The sequence below is a fragment of the Athene cunicularia genome (genome assembly GCF_003259725.1).
Source record: "Athene cunicularia isolate RWA chromosome 7 unlocalized genomic scaffold, athCun1 chr7_part1, whole genome shotgun sequence".
Taxonomy (NCBI): Eukaryota; Metazoa; Chordata; class Aves; order Strigiformes; family Strigidae; genus Athene; species Athene cunicularia.
In genome coordinates, this window is record NW_020799107.1 from 26,061,021 (window position 1) to 26,076,462 (window position 15,442).

At 42.7% G+C, this 15,442-nt stretch overlaps 1 protein-coding gene across 1 annotated transcript in view; it reads right to left on the reverse strand.

The window, feature by feature from the left end:
• Positions 1 to 15,442, reverse strand: part of ADCY5 (adenylate cyclase 5) — a 222,757-nt gene that overhangs the window by 16,529 nt on the left and 190,786 nt on the right. Inside the window, exons 10-13 of the mRNA XM_026852915.1 lie at positions 11,770 to 11,914; positions 10,082 to 10,179; positions 7,261 to 7,348; positions 668 to 784 (exon numbers count right to left, since the gene is read on the reverse strand). Coding sequence (XP_026708716.1) covers positions 668 to 784; positions 7,261 to 7,348; positions 10,082 to 10,179; positions 11,770 to 11,914 — 448 coding nt within the window. The remainder of the gene's footprint in view (positions 1 to 667; positions 785 to 7,260; positions 7,349 to 10,081; positions 10,180 to 11,769; positions 11,915 to 15,442) is intronic.

Consider the following 15,442-nt stretch of genomic DNA (forward strand, 5'->3'; position numbering starts at 1 on the left):
CCCCCCCCCCCCCCCCCCCTTAAAAAATGAGATAGATGTATGCAGCATAGAGAATATTCAAGTGGTTTCTTTAAAATACATTCAGCCTTCAAGCCATTTGTACAAGTGAGCAACCAGCAGTTGCAGGGTCCTAGAGAACAGCCCATCTTTTCTCTGAGTCTGAAATCAGCAGCAGCTTTGAATGCAAAGCTAGACCACACCGGTCCCAAAATTGCAACTCAAAGCAAAGTCCTCACAGTCCCTGTTAGGTGATTACTGCACTTGAAGCAGGATGCAGCACCATGCAGAAGGCCAGCACAGAGCCTACACAACACTTAAGTCCCACTCAACGTTGTGGGAGTTAAATGACGCATCGGCCCCGTGCTGGCCCTTCATGCAGGGGTACACTTCAGGCTTGGCTTATATACTTGGAGCAGAAGACTTTAAAGAATCAGAAAAGAACATGGGCACAAATCGGTGTCAGGCATATATATGGGCTACAGGAATGCAGCTGTTGGGCTCCCATTTATCTTCTGTGCCCAAAAAGCAAAAGGGAACTGCCCTCAGATGCTGTAAGCATTAGGTGGGATTACACTGAACCCAGTGGTTGTACGGGTTATGATGCTGCAGAGCGCCAATAAGAAAACCACGCAGAACTGAGCGGGTCAAAAGGAAATAATGCACATACCATGTTGACAAAGGCAGATAGAAAAACCAGGATAATGGCAAAGACTCCAACTAAGGTACTGTTAGTCCTGGACTGTACAATCTTCCTGGAAAGAGTCTGGAGTGGAGCTGGGAAAAGCTGCATGTGAGAAAAAAAAATTAAATAAACATGTAAAATAATTGCTTCTTTTACAGATTATAACCTGCATTTGAGCTGCCCACATGCTTCAGCACAGTGCCAGCGTGGATGATGCACAGGGGTTAGACAATGGTGATGGGGGATGTCAGCTCTGGAACAAGGGTGAGCAGACACGTGACCACCTCATGGCAACAGGCCCAGCTGCCTCACCAAATCTACTTAGTCCCTCCTAATGGGCATGATGGCTCCTGAGCCAAGACAGCATGGCTTGCAGGGCTGTGCTCATCCTGTTGTGAGAAGCAAACCACAAGCCATCTGTAACTGAAATAGCCAGGAGCTTGAGCCTGTAAATTACTGGATCAAAAATTTAAAAACAGTAGAAATTAAAAAATACATGTCATATCCCTTGGATCACAGAGGCGTATCATAGGACTTTCTGGTGCCATTTCAGAAACAGACTGTTAAAAAAGCCCAGGCTAGTCTTGTGATCTACCAGACCCTCAGTGAAAGGTGCTGGAGAAACCAGCTGGCTTCGTCTGGTCTATGGCACTTGGCACCACAGACACACGGGGCTAAAAATAACCACTGGTGAGGGCAATCACAGAGCTCCCCGAGACAGACTGTCCCAGTGATCACTACTATCAGAGCTAGAAGCTGTCTTCTAACTGCTTTCTGACTGCAGGCCACCAGCATGCTTCGCTTTAGGTGCTGCATCGTATTCTGGGTAGAAACCACCTCTGTGTTAAAGCCGAGATTAACCAGGGGCCTTTTGCAGCAAGAGTCCCCCCTCAGCATCGCGTGAGGCCTCCTTGCATTGCATTATCTACAAAAGAAGTCCAGAAAACAATGAAAGCAACCCTTTCTCTTCATGTGCCACCATTGTCTCCGTGCCAGCTCAGGGCCTGGAGAAAGGAGAGATGGACACCAGGGAACCCTTGTGCACGGAGACCCTCTGCCGGAGAGCATCGGCCCCGCAGAGCCCTTCCCCTCCATGCCATCACACCGGGGCAGAGGGGCTCTGCTAAAGACTGCCAAAGTTTTCTCCAGACCCATTTCTCCTTTCCTTACCAGCATGCTGCATGAATAACCAAGCCACTAGAGGGTATTTTTAGAGACATGGAGAAGCTAGCAGTGCAGCGACACGGCACTGCAATTTAACTATGACTAATGTTTCTATTAAAAGTCTTGCTTTTCCCTTTTATCCTTCACTCTTACATCTTCAGAGATGCAGCATTCTGTCAGTGCACAGCTTCCCACACAGCAGTCCTACAATGTAATTACGACGGGTTTGAACGGCCATAGCACTGATTAGCTGGTGACTTTTATAGATGGAGAGAGAGGTTGTGACAAGAGTTTCGAAAGAACTGATTTCACCTGCAACAAAAAACCACAGCTAACTGCAGGTGAGAGGACAGGGCAAGGCTCTGTGGGGGACAGGAGGAACGGGGAAATGGGGGTTATGACTTGTTTGCACTGAAGGAGAATTGATTGAAATTCACCGAAAGCTTATGCAATCCTTCAGGCTCATGCAGGCACTATAAAACAAAGCAAAACACCTCTCTCCCAGAAAGAAACCTTGCTGATATATAAATCCTTGGCTTTTTTGATAAGCCAAGAACCAAAATATGTCCTTGCCCTACCATGTCCAGCTGCTTCCACGCAGACATCAGCTAGCAGGTCCCTACCAGTGCAGGGATGTGGGAAACGCCATGGGGCTTTCCTCTGCTCTAACCTTCATAGGATTTGGAGGGAGAAGGAGGATTTGTGCTGCAGTTAGACAGGTTTCTCACAAGATGAGAGCAGGACAGGTTTTCCTGCCACCCCTTTCTGTAGGCCCCAAGGCCAAGCTCCACAAAGGTATGCACGGACCTAACCTCCTTCTGTAATCTCTGGGAAATCAGGCACCTAAATAAAACTTGGGAGTGCTTTGTTGTGGATCTTGGCTCAAGCCCTCGATGCCAATGATCCCAAAAAAGCCCGACTTTGAACCAAGCCTGAGATATCAAGCAAAGCTATCAGTGGAAGACACTTAAACTCTAATGAAAACATGTTTTCTTTGTATTAATCTTGGTTCTCATTACTTTGCAAACTAGAGGAATTTTAGGTCGGTAAACAAGTACAGCTGGAAAAAGTCCTGAAGAGGAAACAAATGCCAAAAACCATAGGAGGTCAAGATTGCAATAGAGAGCGCAATGGCACAGCCACGCTGCACATCTGAGGAATCTTTGTCTTGTGAACAACATTCATGGAGGCTCTTTAGCATAAATAACACTCCCCATTTCACAGAAGCAGACAAAGACCAGGAATACTTGCAGCTTGGAGAACTTCTATGATAGAAATGGGGGACCTGTCTCAGCTCTGACAATTCAGCTCCACACTAGCAATGTTTCCTCCATGAAAACATCCACAAGTCAGGGGTATAACAAAAGAGAAGGAAAATGAAAAGAAGTTGACTTCCCCCCCAATTCTCCAATAAATAGAATAAAATCACTTCTGTCCTAGGAAAAGAAGCAGAACACCAAGATGTTATAGTACAGTGAAAATCCACGCACTGTTGCTGGTTAGTCCATCGGTTTTTACTGTCCGACACCATTTACTCCTCTTAGTAAGACTCAAATCTTGCCTGAGTGAAGAATAGGACAAGCAAAGATCTGATGAAATGGCAACTCTAAGCCCACATGTGCATTACTGAGAACAGGGGCTGAAAGAAAGGATGCGATCTATTTGAGCAGCCAAGATTCATGTTTGGGTTGCAGTATAAGCTTGAGGTCACTTATTAGCCCTCCTAAAATCCCCATGTAAAGAAAAATAACCACAGTAGGAAAAAAAGAATTTGGATTGTTCGGTTGATTTCAGTTCATTCTGAATTGAAATGCTGCGGGAAGACATCTCCCAGAGGAGAGATGCTCAGAAAGCACGGTGGTACCAATGAATATAGAAGGGGAAGGTAGGTCACTGCTGTATGGGTGAAAGTCCAAATTTAAAAAGCTATTCAACAAGTACTAGTGTTATATGGAAAATAATCCACAACCTCCAGCCATTTGCATCACAAAGATATATTAAATACTGTACTGTGCAATAACAGCTGATCATAGACAGAAGAGTAATATTTCTCCTTTTTGTCTTCTTAACATATATTGTGGACATGGAAAACGGCTTAGATAATTGCTGTTGTGTTGTGAGATGAAAAAAACGATGAGGTCTTTAAGTTCTGATTTTTCAATTTGTAATAAAAGCCTTTGAGTCATTTTGAAGTACATTAATATGCTTCTGGAGTAAAAGACAACATCTCCAGGCAATTTGATGTTGCAAGTCCATTTATGTATCTTACTTCACAGTGATTTATTAGTCTATTAAAAAAGTACAGTTTTCAGAGGTATTTTTTCTGCTGCTTGAGAAAAAAAACCAAACACTTTAGGAGCATCTAGACCAGCTTTAGGAGGCAAAGAAACAGGTAGCCAAGCTGCACCTATGTAAAGCTAGAGAAAAAACTCATTTCCTCATAAAGGATAACTTGCGATTTCTCTCAGACATGCTCCCAGGAACATGCAAGAAATTGAATTCCACACAGCAGTGTAGATACCAGAAGTTAAGGATTTTAAGAAGAAACAAAACTTGATAAGTTAGTAGCAAAACAGATGTCTGTCAGTGGAGTATTCGTGAAGCGACCCTGGTTCCCATGACCTTAGACTCTATTGGGAAGGAACACCATCTTGCGGTGGCCAAGTCTTCATGAAGCATCAAAGTGAAGAACTGGAACTCTCTTGTTTATTACAGCTGAAGAAACTTGGAAAGCCAAGCTGGCTGCATTGGCAGTTCCAGGATCAACTTCTAGTCCGTGGAGAATTTTATAGTGGAAGATAATAATGACAGCAAAAGAAAATAAAACATGATCAAGATGTCCAGAAAGAGCCTGCTGGCCACTGTCAAAGCCAGAGATGGAGAGGCCAAAACAGGGAAGGAAAATCTCACATGAAAGCTGGAAAGAGGGAGGAGAAGAGAGTCACTTATCATGTAACAGCACAGCAAACAGGCAAAAGTTATGCTTACGCTGATATCCTGGGGTGGACACCTGCTTCCCAACTTTGTGTGGAATGAACATTTGGCATGTAAAACACATGCTCTCCTACCCCACTTATGAGTGTGAAACAAAACAAACAATGCTGACAATAAAGTAACACCCCTTAACAAAGGGCTGGGTAAACCCACTGCTTAAAAAACTCTGACTAGAAACACTAACATCTTTAACGACAGAAGTAGGTGGCAGCTATGGGGAGCTCCTGCCCTCAGACAGGTAGCTGCAAGATAGAAGGACCCATCCTCTAAACAAATCATCTCAAGATCAGATGTTGTCAGCAGAGGCTAATTTGGAGCACTAAAAAAGGGGTAAACAAAAAGGTATTGGAGCTAGAAGGACTGATATTTTCAATACTTGCCATCTGTGCTCAGAAGGCACTGGCCACACGGAATGTTGTACATAAGCACCCTGTGGGTCTGGGCCAACATGCTGAAAACTCACTGTTGCAAATACCAGAAGCTTCATAAAATCCCATTAAATTCTGGTGTTAGTTCTGAATTCCCTCTGATGTCCCGTGGTTCCAGGGCCTGTGCACTGAGGCAAAGGCAACCTGAAAACTGTTGCAGGCACCATTGAACAGAGCTCTTCTACAGGATTTTGAAGATCAAGGCAAGAAAGCAAGACTGAACCCCTGCCCAGCGTCACAGGGACTGAAAATACTGTGTGCCTTTTAAATTATTTGATAATTAAGATCAGCAATAATATTACACCAAAAAGCCCAAACCAAACCCAAGACCTTTGAATGATGACACAAGAAATGAGTGCTGCTGTCAGTACGTGGAAGCAACCTAAGCCCATAAAAGCCAGTGGGTGACAAACAGTTGTGGGCCTTGAAGTCTGTCTGGTTGCAAATCAGCCAGCTTGAATGCTTCAGAGGTCTGGGTCTGCCAATATTTGCTGTTGCCCCAGTATGTGCATGGCACTAGTACAGCTGTTGTGCTGGTGTGGCTCTGCATGGCTGGCACTGCACTGGGATTTTGCTGCCGGTGGCAATGAAGCATAAGTAGGCTCCAGCGCAGCTCTGCACCAAGTTTCCAAGTCCTTTGTGGCTGTTAACAAAAGCTTTCCACATTGGTTGTTAATTAACTTCTAATCACATTAATTTCTAATACCAGTTTACAAACTATTGACACTCAGTAGCATCCTCAAGTGCAGCAGACACACCAAATATAACCAGGCATCTTTGGGTACCATTTCCCAGCTCAAGGGACCCAAGCCTTCCTATTAGCACTGTTATTTCAGACTTGTAATTCTCATTGCTGGTAAACAAGCAGGATCAACGAGATGCTGTGCTTATGAACTAGGTTCTCTTTAAAATTGTCATAAGCCCAAGGGAAGCCCCGTGAATGAGTTGTTAAGTTCAAATACAACCTGAAGCTTCTTTCACTGGGAACAGTTTGTAGCTCTTATTAAACCAGAAGGCAAAGCTTAATTCTTCACATCTGACTTTCAAAAATCAAAAAGACACAAAAGGTGCAAGTCTGTCAAGAGCACCCACATTCAACTGTTGAAAATGGCACAGAGAAGATAATTAAAATGAGGCAAATCATCTGCCTGACACAATCCACTACCCCACTGTTTCTGCTGCAGGAAACATAATGCTATTGAGCTATATTATTGCAGGCTCTGAGGAACAAAGATGAGCTTGGGCTAAGAAGCCTGAAACTGAATGTATCCCGCATTCAGACACTGCTAGACTGGAAGGATCCCCCAAACTGCAGAACCAATAAACTGGCATCAACATTTTGATTGGAATATCTTTGAGTGAAAAAGATGAGCACATCATCCTTCCCAAAGCGCTAACTGCCAATTTACCACAGCCTGCCAAGAAGAATTAATATGTTTTCAGATTTCACACAATGTATTTTTTTGCTGACCAAAACCAGTTACAGGAACGAGCCCACTGAATGTTGAACGTTCTGTGCATTCATCTGAGAAAGGCTGATAAACTTCTATATGTTTATGGCTTTTACTTCTCCCCCAGGACATTCTTCCTTGATGATATTCTGCTTCTGATTATCTGCCTACCCAAACATGCATATGCAGCAGGGGCCAGTACACAGGCGACTCTGCAGGAAGTTTACAGGGAGGAAACGAATGGCCAGTGTTTCGTTCCACACTGGAAAATGTGTTCTTCTTATATCAATATAAGAGTGCCTGCAGGGGACATAATACACATGCAGATCCACAGAATGATTACTTCTTGCTGAGCTAAAGAGATGCCAACTCTAACATCTGTTTGCAGTTCATTCTGTCTTATCAAAAGGCTTTTTCTGTAACCCTTATCACATAGTGTGGAAAGGATGGCTAACAAAACATGCTCTGTTAGTTGAAGAAACAGACTGCTGATCTAGTTATCTTAGGCAAAGGACTCTACAAAGAAACCACAAGTACTTACCTTTACACAGGAGTAAATGACTGAAACAAACACCACTGTGGTCAGGATCAGGAAACAGGTCAGGTAAAAACCCAGCATAAATGTAGAGCTGAAATCAAGGAGATTTTTTTTTTTTTTAATGCACAGCATACAGAATAGCTACAGCTCTGCCCTCCAGAACATGCTATTTGTACAAGCTATGGCACACTGCACAGGCTTTCCAATTAGGATAGCAGCAGGAGATGCGAGGTGCCTTGAATACCAACAGATACTCTGTCTTACTTTGAATCACACACACAGGCTGTAGAGCAAAGAATACTGCATTTTTTGTGGCAATCACCTTCCTGCCTGGGTAATAGCAGAGGGACTAAGAAATATTTCATGCGCTAGAGGAGCTGATAGAACAATTTGTTATGGCAGATCAGCCCCTGGATGGCTGTGGGCAGGAGACCCCTGGGAAGGAAAGAGTGCTGAGCGCTCAGTGCAGCCGAGTGGGAATAGTCTCAGTGGGAATAGCTGCCCGTCCTCGCCATGCACAGGGAATGTCTGCGCTGCACCGCCCTCCGTGCTCTGCCTCCTGCATGGGATGGGAGTAACCACAGCATGAGGACAGTCAGGGAAAACAGCCTTAGCTTGACCAGCTTGAGAGGTTCCTGTTCCTCCCAACTTTGAAGCACGACAGGACCCCAGGGCCAACTCTGTACTATGCATTTTCACCTGTTTTGATCACGAAGATATTCAACAACAAGTTCCCAGTGATTGGTCTCAGTATGACAGGACTCCCTCCCAGGAGTCAGCCTTGTTCATAATTCGGAGGAAGTATTCTTGTGATGTGACATTGAGGCCAGCCACACCAAAGCCAGCTTGTCACCGTGTTCTCCCATGGCTACTAAGATAATTGTACTTGCTAATTCACAGTTTGAGCCTTTGTGAAATTCATTAAAGCTATTCCTCTTTATCGTCATAAATGATCACTGCCATTTTGTTTCTAGTTTCAGATTCAAATTCCATGTTGTGTCTTTCATGAAGCTCTGATGGTGACACATACACACCTGTGGTTTCAGTTGCTGCTTAACTGTTACCTTCAATGAAAGACCAATCGCAATTGAAACATAAGGGAAAACAAACCAAAAGATGAAGGAAAGTATATCTGACCTGCAGTTAAAACATGGAATTTTATTTACTCTTGAACCAAACCATCTTTCAGACAGGCCAGGCTGCCTAAGGACACTTCAGAACTTACCAAAAAGACCCAACCACCACCATTATGGACAGCGTGGAAGGAGACTGAGCAGCATGACATTTACACCACGCTGCCATAAGGGATTGGCTCCTGCGTAATACAAAGGAGTCAGCCATATGGTTGCCACAGATCAGAAATTGTCAAGTTGTCATTTAAATGTTAAACTGGGTTTTATGGAGACAGCTTAGTGGCTGCTTAGGGAGCTTGATGAGCAACACAAAAGCTGGTAGAGGGTCTCTGCAGGTGTGAAGTCATAGCAGTAATATCCAGAGATCCAGAGTGTAAGCCCTTGCTAAACAGATTACTCTCAAAGAACATTTTTGGACATAATTACAATGCATTAATTGCTGGGATTGATCTAGTTTCAATTTTCAGCCTCTTTCAGCTTCACTTCACTTCCAGTTTCCTGAAGCGGATCTGTCTGTTTACACAGTGCATTTGTACTGAGGTTATTTTGCTGATTCAATCTTTCTGTGAGCAGAAGTGAATGTCCTCTTGCCTGTGAGAGTGAATGACCTCAAACATCAGACCACGCGTCATTTCTATGACCTTCTGAATATCTGATCTGAACACTACAAACCAATCTCTACTCTGAAAAGATCTGTTGTGTGAACAGAAGTAGAAAGCAGTTGCAATGGTCTAAAATAATATAGGAGCTCTTTAAACAATTTTTTGTCTTCTTGTAATGAAGATGGATTTGGAGCATTTTCAGAGCTTCTGTGATCTTGTTCTTCAGATTAAAAATGACTAACTCCAAATTTATTTCCAACACAGCAGTGCTCAGTGAATGATATATTATTGCTGCTAAACCAGAGCACAGGAAATACCAACATGCTTTAATTTTTAGGGGATTTTTTATGAACTCTTTGAGAAGAAATACCATGTCTGCGGGCCTCACTGCTGGAAAAGATCCAGTGGGTTACACCATGCCTTTCAGACAAAGCATTTCACCGCAGTGGTCCAGGAGCACTGTGCCCCACAGCCCTGAGGAGCTTATGCCACACTTGCCTGGAGAAAGAAATGACTGCAACTCTTAAACCTGGAGTGAGCTACTCAAAGCTTAGACATGTATAGCTCAACTCCCTCTCTGCCTTTCTTCTTGCACTGCTGCCCTGAGTCCAGAAGAATAAATGCATGAGAGGTTATGCCCCATCTGTGAAGCAGAGGCTGAGACCTCAGTGCTCTGAGCAATGAGGCTGTGATTGCTTTTCTACCTCCTTGTCCCACTGCGTTCAGATAAGAGCACATCCTAGTCTTGTGTTGTGAATGTATACTACACCTTAGTGGGCAATCCTTCCTACTTAGTGATACTTGTTTTCCAGAGGCTTATAAATGTGCTGAACTGAATTTACTAAGATGGAGGTAAACGGTAAGAGAAATCACACTGGGAAAACAGAAATCCTCACGTGCCAGTGAGGAGGTTTTAATCTGCACTAGAAATGAGTGAAAACAATAAGCACCACGCATCACTTGCGTATGAATTATTTAAGGATTTTTCTCTTCCCCTTGGTGCTTTGAATTCTCAAGAAAAAAACAAAGAAAGTAGGCCAGAATAGAGGAGGGGAGCAGACGGGAGCAAAGGGATGAAAAGGTACTCACTGTGGCACAATTATGATTTGAACAAAGCAGATGAAGAGGAAGACTAGGGAGGCACAAGCCACGTAGGCTCCAAGCCTGTCATCCACCTGCTTGGAGTACTGCAAAAAAATGCAAACAGGGTTATGTTAGTGGGAAATTTGGCTGGCTGCCCTCTCTCTGCAAACAGTTCTTACTTGGCTTCCGTTTGGGTCCTTGGAAAGTAGAGCTGGTAGGAAATGACTAACATTACAAACTCCCCTTCTCCCTGGGCTAGCTGTAAGGGCACGAACAGACCCAAAGGCCAGGGACAAAACCCCACAGCTGAGTGGAGAGAGGATTCAACATCTGGCCCTTGCACAAGAGGAACAGGAATGGTTTAACTGGGACTGTGATTGTAGGTCACCGTCATTAGATCTAAACTTCTTCCACGGGAAGTTTCCTCTAACGGGGATGAATGTTGCTAATTAGAAAACCTTGTATTTTGTGCAGACGGCTTGGCTCGTTCTAATGATAGTGTGAGGATGCTGCGGTTTTCACACAGTTGCTCCTTCCAACTACTTGTCAACATATCGGTCACATGGGAGCTGCATCTGATTCCCAAAGATGCTTTATTTAGCTTGAAGCATGGTTCTCAGTACAGACGGTCTCAGTGTTTGAACCACAAAATAAAAGGTGCTCAGAACAGGTGAAATGCTTATTTCCCAAGCAGTTTTCAGCTATAAAATTGAAGGGAAGGAGTGGGGGGAAATTATACACTTGAGCTATTATCCAGTCCCACACTGATTCATTGAACAGCTTTCACAATAGGTTGTAATTTCTGTCATTGAAAGAGTGTTTCTAAATAAAATGCTAAAATAGTTAGTGCAAACTTAATTACTGATTATTCCATAGAATAATGAGTTTAACCTGAAGACCACTCAAGTGTCCCAAGGATATGTACTTGGATAAAGAAAAAGAAAAAAGATGCCTTTGACTTTCTTTGGGCAATTAAAACCAGCAGTTTATATAGTACCGTTAATAATAATATCTGGGTACCTCTGGACTCAACTGAATTTAACTTCACGGCCATCTAGAGCTGATGTTGTCTCTATTATACAGACAGAGAAATTGAAAAGATCTTTGCCCCAAAACAATGATATCTGAAACAAAGTCAGGAAGCTCGGGGAGCCCTAGGTATGTTACTGCTCTTTAGTAGACTTGTGAGCCAGGGAACTCTACTTGTTGCTTAAAACGGGTTCCCCAAAATGACTAGAGTATGAATTGCATGAACCTTAGTAGCACCTGGGGCTCCTTGGGAGGGCAAAATCACCCCTCTAGAGGTGATTTGGAGCTTGGCCAGGCTGAAGTGGGTTTCTCCAGTGATTTGAGGGAGATAAGGGGTGACTGCAATCTCTGTTTGGATGCCTCAAGGTCAGAGAAACAAAGCTGGTTTATTCTAGATTCCCTTTACAACTAATCATTGTATATTCATGTGTCTGACAGAAATGTCTTGGTTTTCTTGCCCAGTGCTCTCTTCAGAAGGCTGTGGCTTTCTAGGGACATGGATATTAAGGTTTCCATGAAGAAGCACAGATTTTTTAAGATCACAGCCCCACCTCCAAGACCTAAAACTGACCATTACCTATAGATATAAAAGCCTGACCTTATGCAGGAGAACTAAAACTCCTAACAAGCCTGACTGACATGTTGCAATGATTTTTAGATGTTACCTTTTTCTCCAAGTCAGGCTCCCTGAATGTTAAGAGGAACTTGCGCACATGCTCAGAGCGTAACCTATCAATACTTCTGGCATCGATGGCACGGCCCAGAAACTCATCCACTTCATCTTCTGGGTTCATACTTTCCTGTGTATTCCTGAGGATGTCATGAAAAAGGAGCATAAGAGGACAAGACAATTTCACCTTCTTCACCACGTTATCATTTCACTGTATAACAAGCTGCAGGTTAATGGCATTTTGCTTATGACAGCTTCAAGTTGGAAAACAGATGCGAAATATATTGGCTCTAGAGCACATTGAGAGCCCACTAGTGAAAGGATTTGATTTACTTGCCCTTTTTCTATACTACATACAATTTCTTGCCTTGCAGTCTCTTTACTCTCCTTCTAAAACTGGTAGTAGTCTCCTTCCACCAGTCCTCTACCTTTTTCTTTCATGCACTGCTGTGCTGTCTTAGCTATTAGTGCCTGAACTGGCACAATGATTTATGTAAGCAGTCATATTTCTTGCTTCCCAACAATAATTTCTGTAAATATTTATATGAAAATTTCTGAACTTGAACAATTCTCCATTTTGGAGAAAAATTGTTTACAGAAAAAAACGTGGAAAAAAACATCGCCTGATATTCAATTGCCTCCCCTTTATGCAGTTATTTATGAGTACAAAGCAGAAAAAATTTTCTGTTTACAAGATATTTACTTAGCTCAAGGAAAGGTTGCAAAAAAAAAGTAGCAAAAGAAAACAATTCAGATTAGATTCTGCTTTCTAAATATGTAGAATGAGATTTCTAAATTGCTTACAATCTTTAGCATCAGTGTGTTTCTGATGCTAAGCTAAAGCTTCAGAAAAATTAGACTGATTTTCAAAAACTATTGAAAAAAATACCACTGAGAACTTAATTGCTCTGAGGCATTTTTGCACTGAGGCACCTCCCCAAACTCTCTAGTTATTTTTTAAATTCTAACGGGATTTGAATGACTTGATGTTGTCACTTCAATGGCCTGCCTTAAAACCTGCTATAGGCAGAAATTAAAAGCTAATCCTGAAGTGCTGTTTTTCTGCTCTGCTTGCACGATTGTCAAGGTTATCCATGGGATACACCAAGAGTTATCCATTGGAATATGCCCCTCACTCGCACCGAGGCATATTCCATGGATAATTATTTCTATGTGCAAACCCCCTGATGGCACAGCAACTTACAGCTCATGTTGTGTGACCTTTACCTTAGGCACTCTGGAGAAAAAGTCCCAAGGTCTGACAAGCATTATGAAAAGCTACACTCCTTTATTTTCTCCGTTTTATTTCTACTGCATAACAGTGCATAACGCACAAACCCTGTGTTGCAGCCAGCGGGTACAATGTGTCTACAACCTGCTACAGGTATGACTGTGCTGTAGAGTGGCGACTGCTCAAAGCAGCTTACAAACCAGAACGTGACTCTACTTTTAAAAGTTAAAGGTCCCTTTCCAAAAGAAAGGCTCTCCAAAAGCTTTCTGAAAAACTGGAACAGATTTCAAGAAGCCCTCTGTGCCCCAACTCTACCATGTAGCTCTTGTCAAGAGACAAATAAATCAGGCCCATCTACTCATTTCCATTCCAACTCCCTTTGCCCCAGCCAGTGAGTTGAATGTGTCTACACCTCAGCTGGGTCATGACAACACACCATCGGCATCTATTTAGTGACCACATGGCAACTGCAAATCTCGTTTCTCTCAAGGTCTTAGCTCTATTTTAGCCAGTCAATATTCCAGTGAGGTTAGGGAAAAGAGGTTTTTTTTTTATTTTGGGGCTCTGGAGTTATTTAATTTCTTGAACTTCATATATTCCACTTTGAAATGAAAAGTGGTTTTGTCCATAGACAGACAGGACATTCAATTTACTTCTAGACACTTCCTTAGAGGAAGCACATCTGCTTGAGCATTCAAGACGACACTGTTTATTTTCATTCAGTCCTCACAATGTCTTCTGGACTCAAAAAATGAGCAAGGAAATAATTAGACTTCATATTTACAGAATGTCTTCCAAGATCCTGTGAGTTATTTACACATTTGGGTCATTCACATTTAGTCATTTCATACCATGCACAAGAGACGCAATACGTTTTTCCCCTAGAACCGAAGCAAAGGAGTTGGCTCAGCATCTTGGCAAACCTCAGTTAAATTTCGAGTTCCAGTCTAAAAGAGTCACTCAGGAAGACGTGAAGAGAGGAAGAAACTTCCTGCTCCGGCTTTGGCCTTGGCTGCCTCCAGTTTTGTAATAGGTCGTTATCCTGCTGAGGGTATCTTTAATACTGCAATAACTTACGTGGTTGCAGATTGTGTAGAAACACCCCTGCAGGTTTTAAATTGCCTTGCTGGGCTATTCACAGTGAGGCAGCCACCTTCATGTAGACTGCAGGGAAGCTTAGTCACCTTGCATATACCTAGCTGCTCAGGTGCCTTTCTCAGAAAGTTGTACCCAAACTAAATTACTGTACAGCAAGTTTGGGTACATTGCCATAAATGTAATTTTAAATTGAAATACAAAATTTCCCCACGCTAAGGAGTACCCTGAAGGCAGTGCCTGTAAGCCAGAGCTGAAGTACTAACAAAATTCATATGTGGAAATACTTATTGATATATTGATAGTGGTAGTGGTGGTGAAAAAAAGAATTTCAGGCCTCCACAAAATTTCCAGAAACACTTCTTAAAAGCACTACTGAGATTTCTCCAAATGCAGCCAACAGAAAATTGTTGCAAAGGACCGGAACAGCACGAACAAAGCTTGGAGCAACTTTTGCACTCTGCTTGCAAATGTGAAAGCTAGCAATTAACCCAGAGATGCTGGCTTCAGAGTAATCCAAAAATGCTCTGCTGATTTAATTACTTTCCGCAAATGAAGAGTGTGACCACTGCCAAAAATACATGTATGCCATAATTTTAAATGCTTCATGCCTAGATTCAGAAACTAAATCTGCATTTAGGCATGTAAGAGTAAGGTCTTGTTTTCAGAGATGCGTGGTCCTATGTCTTTCTCCAGCGTAAGAAAAAAGTATTGATGCTTAGTGTTTCTGCACGTGAAGGCACTGGGTTAAGTGCTTGGCATGGTTTAGGTATCTGATTTTAACCAGTATCACCATGAACATTTTCTACCAGCAATTTTTTTTTCCAAATCTTTGTTCTTGAGTTAAATATTCTTCGGGATCAAAAGAATCTGAGGCAAGTAGTAGTAGTTTCTTTTAGTGCTGACCAGAAATGCAAAAATCCTGCAATCTCTATAATAAGAGGGCGTGACACTGAATCAGCACTGTAAATACACAGCTCTTAGTTATTGGCCATAACAGCTCAAGTAACCTGTTCAAACAGAGGAGAGTGGTCCTTGGAGCAACAGTAGAAATGCTGTTCCTCACCAGCTGAGTGACTCTGAGTGACTCTGATCAACACTGAGGCAGCTCAATTCATGCATTCCTGCACAAACTATGAAGAGAGCAATGCTATTTCATGAGGGATACTTAAAATTGTTCTATTCCTAAGAATTAGTTTGTTGTAATCTGCTAGCTCTTTTCTGTCTGAAGTACATCTAACCTCAGTTGAGTTCCCAGCAGCCATGGATGCAACAAGAAACGCTGGTGACTCTCCCTAGACACCTTGTAGCACCAGTGAAACATCCCAGGGTGCAACAGAGA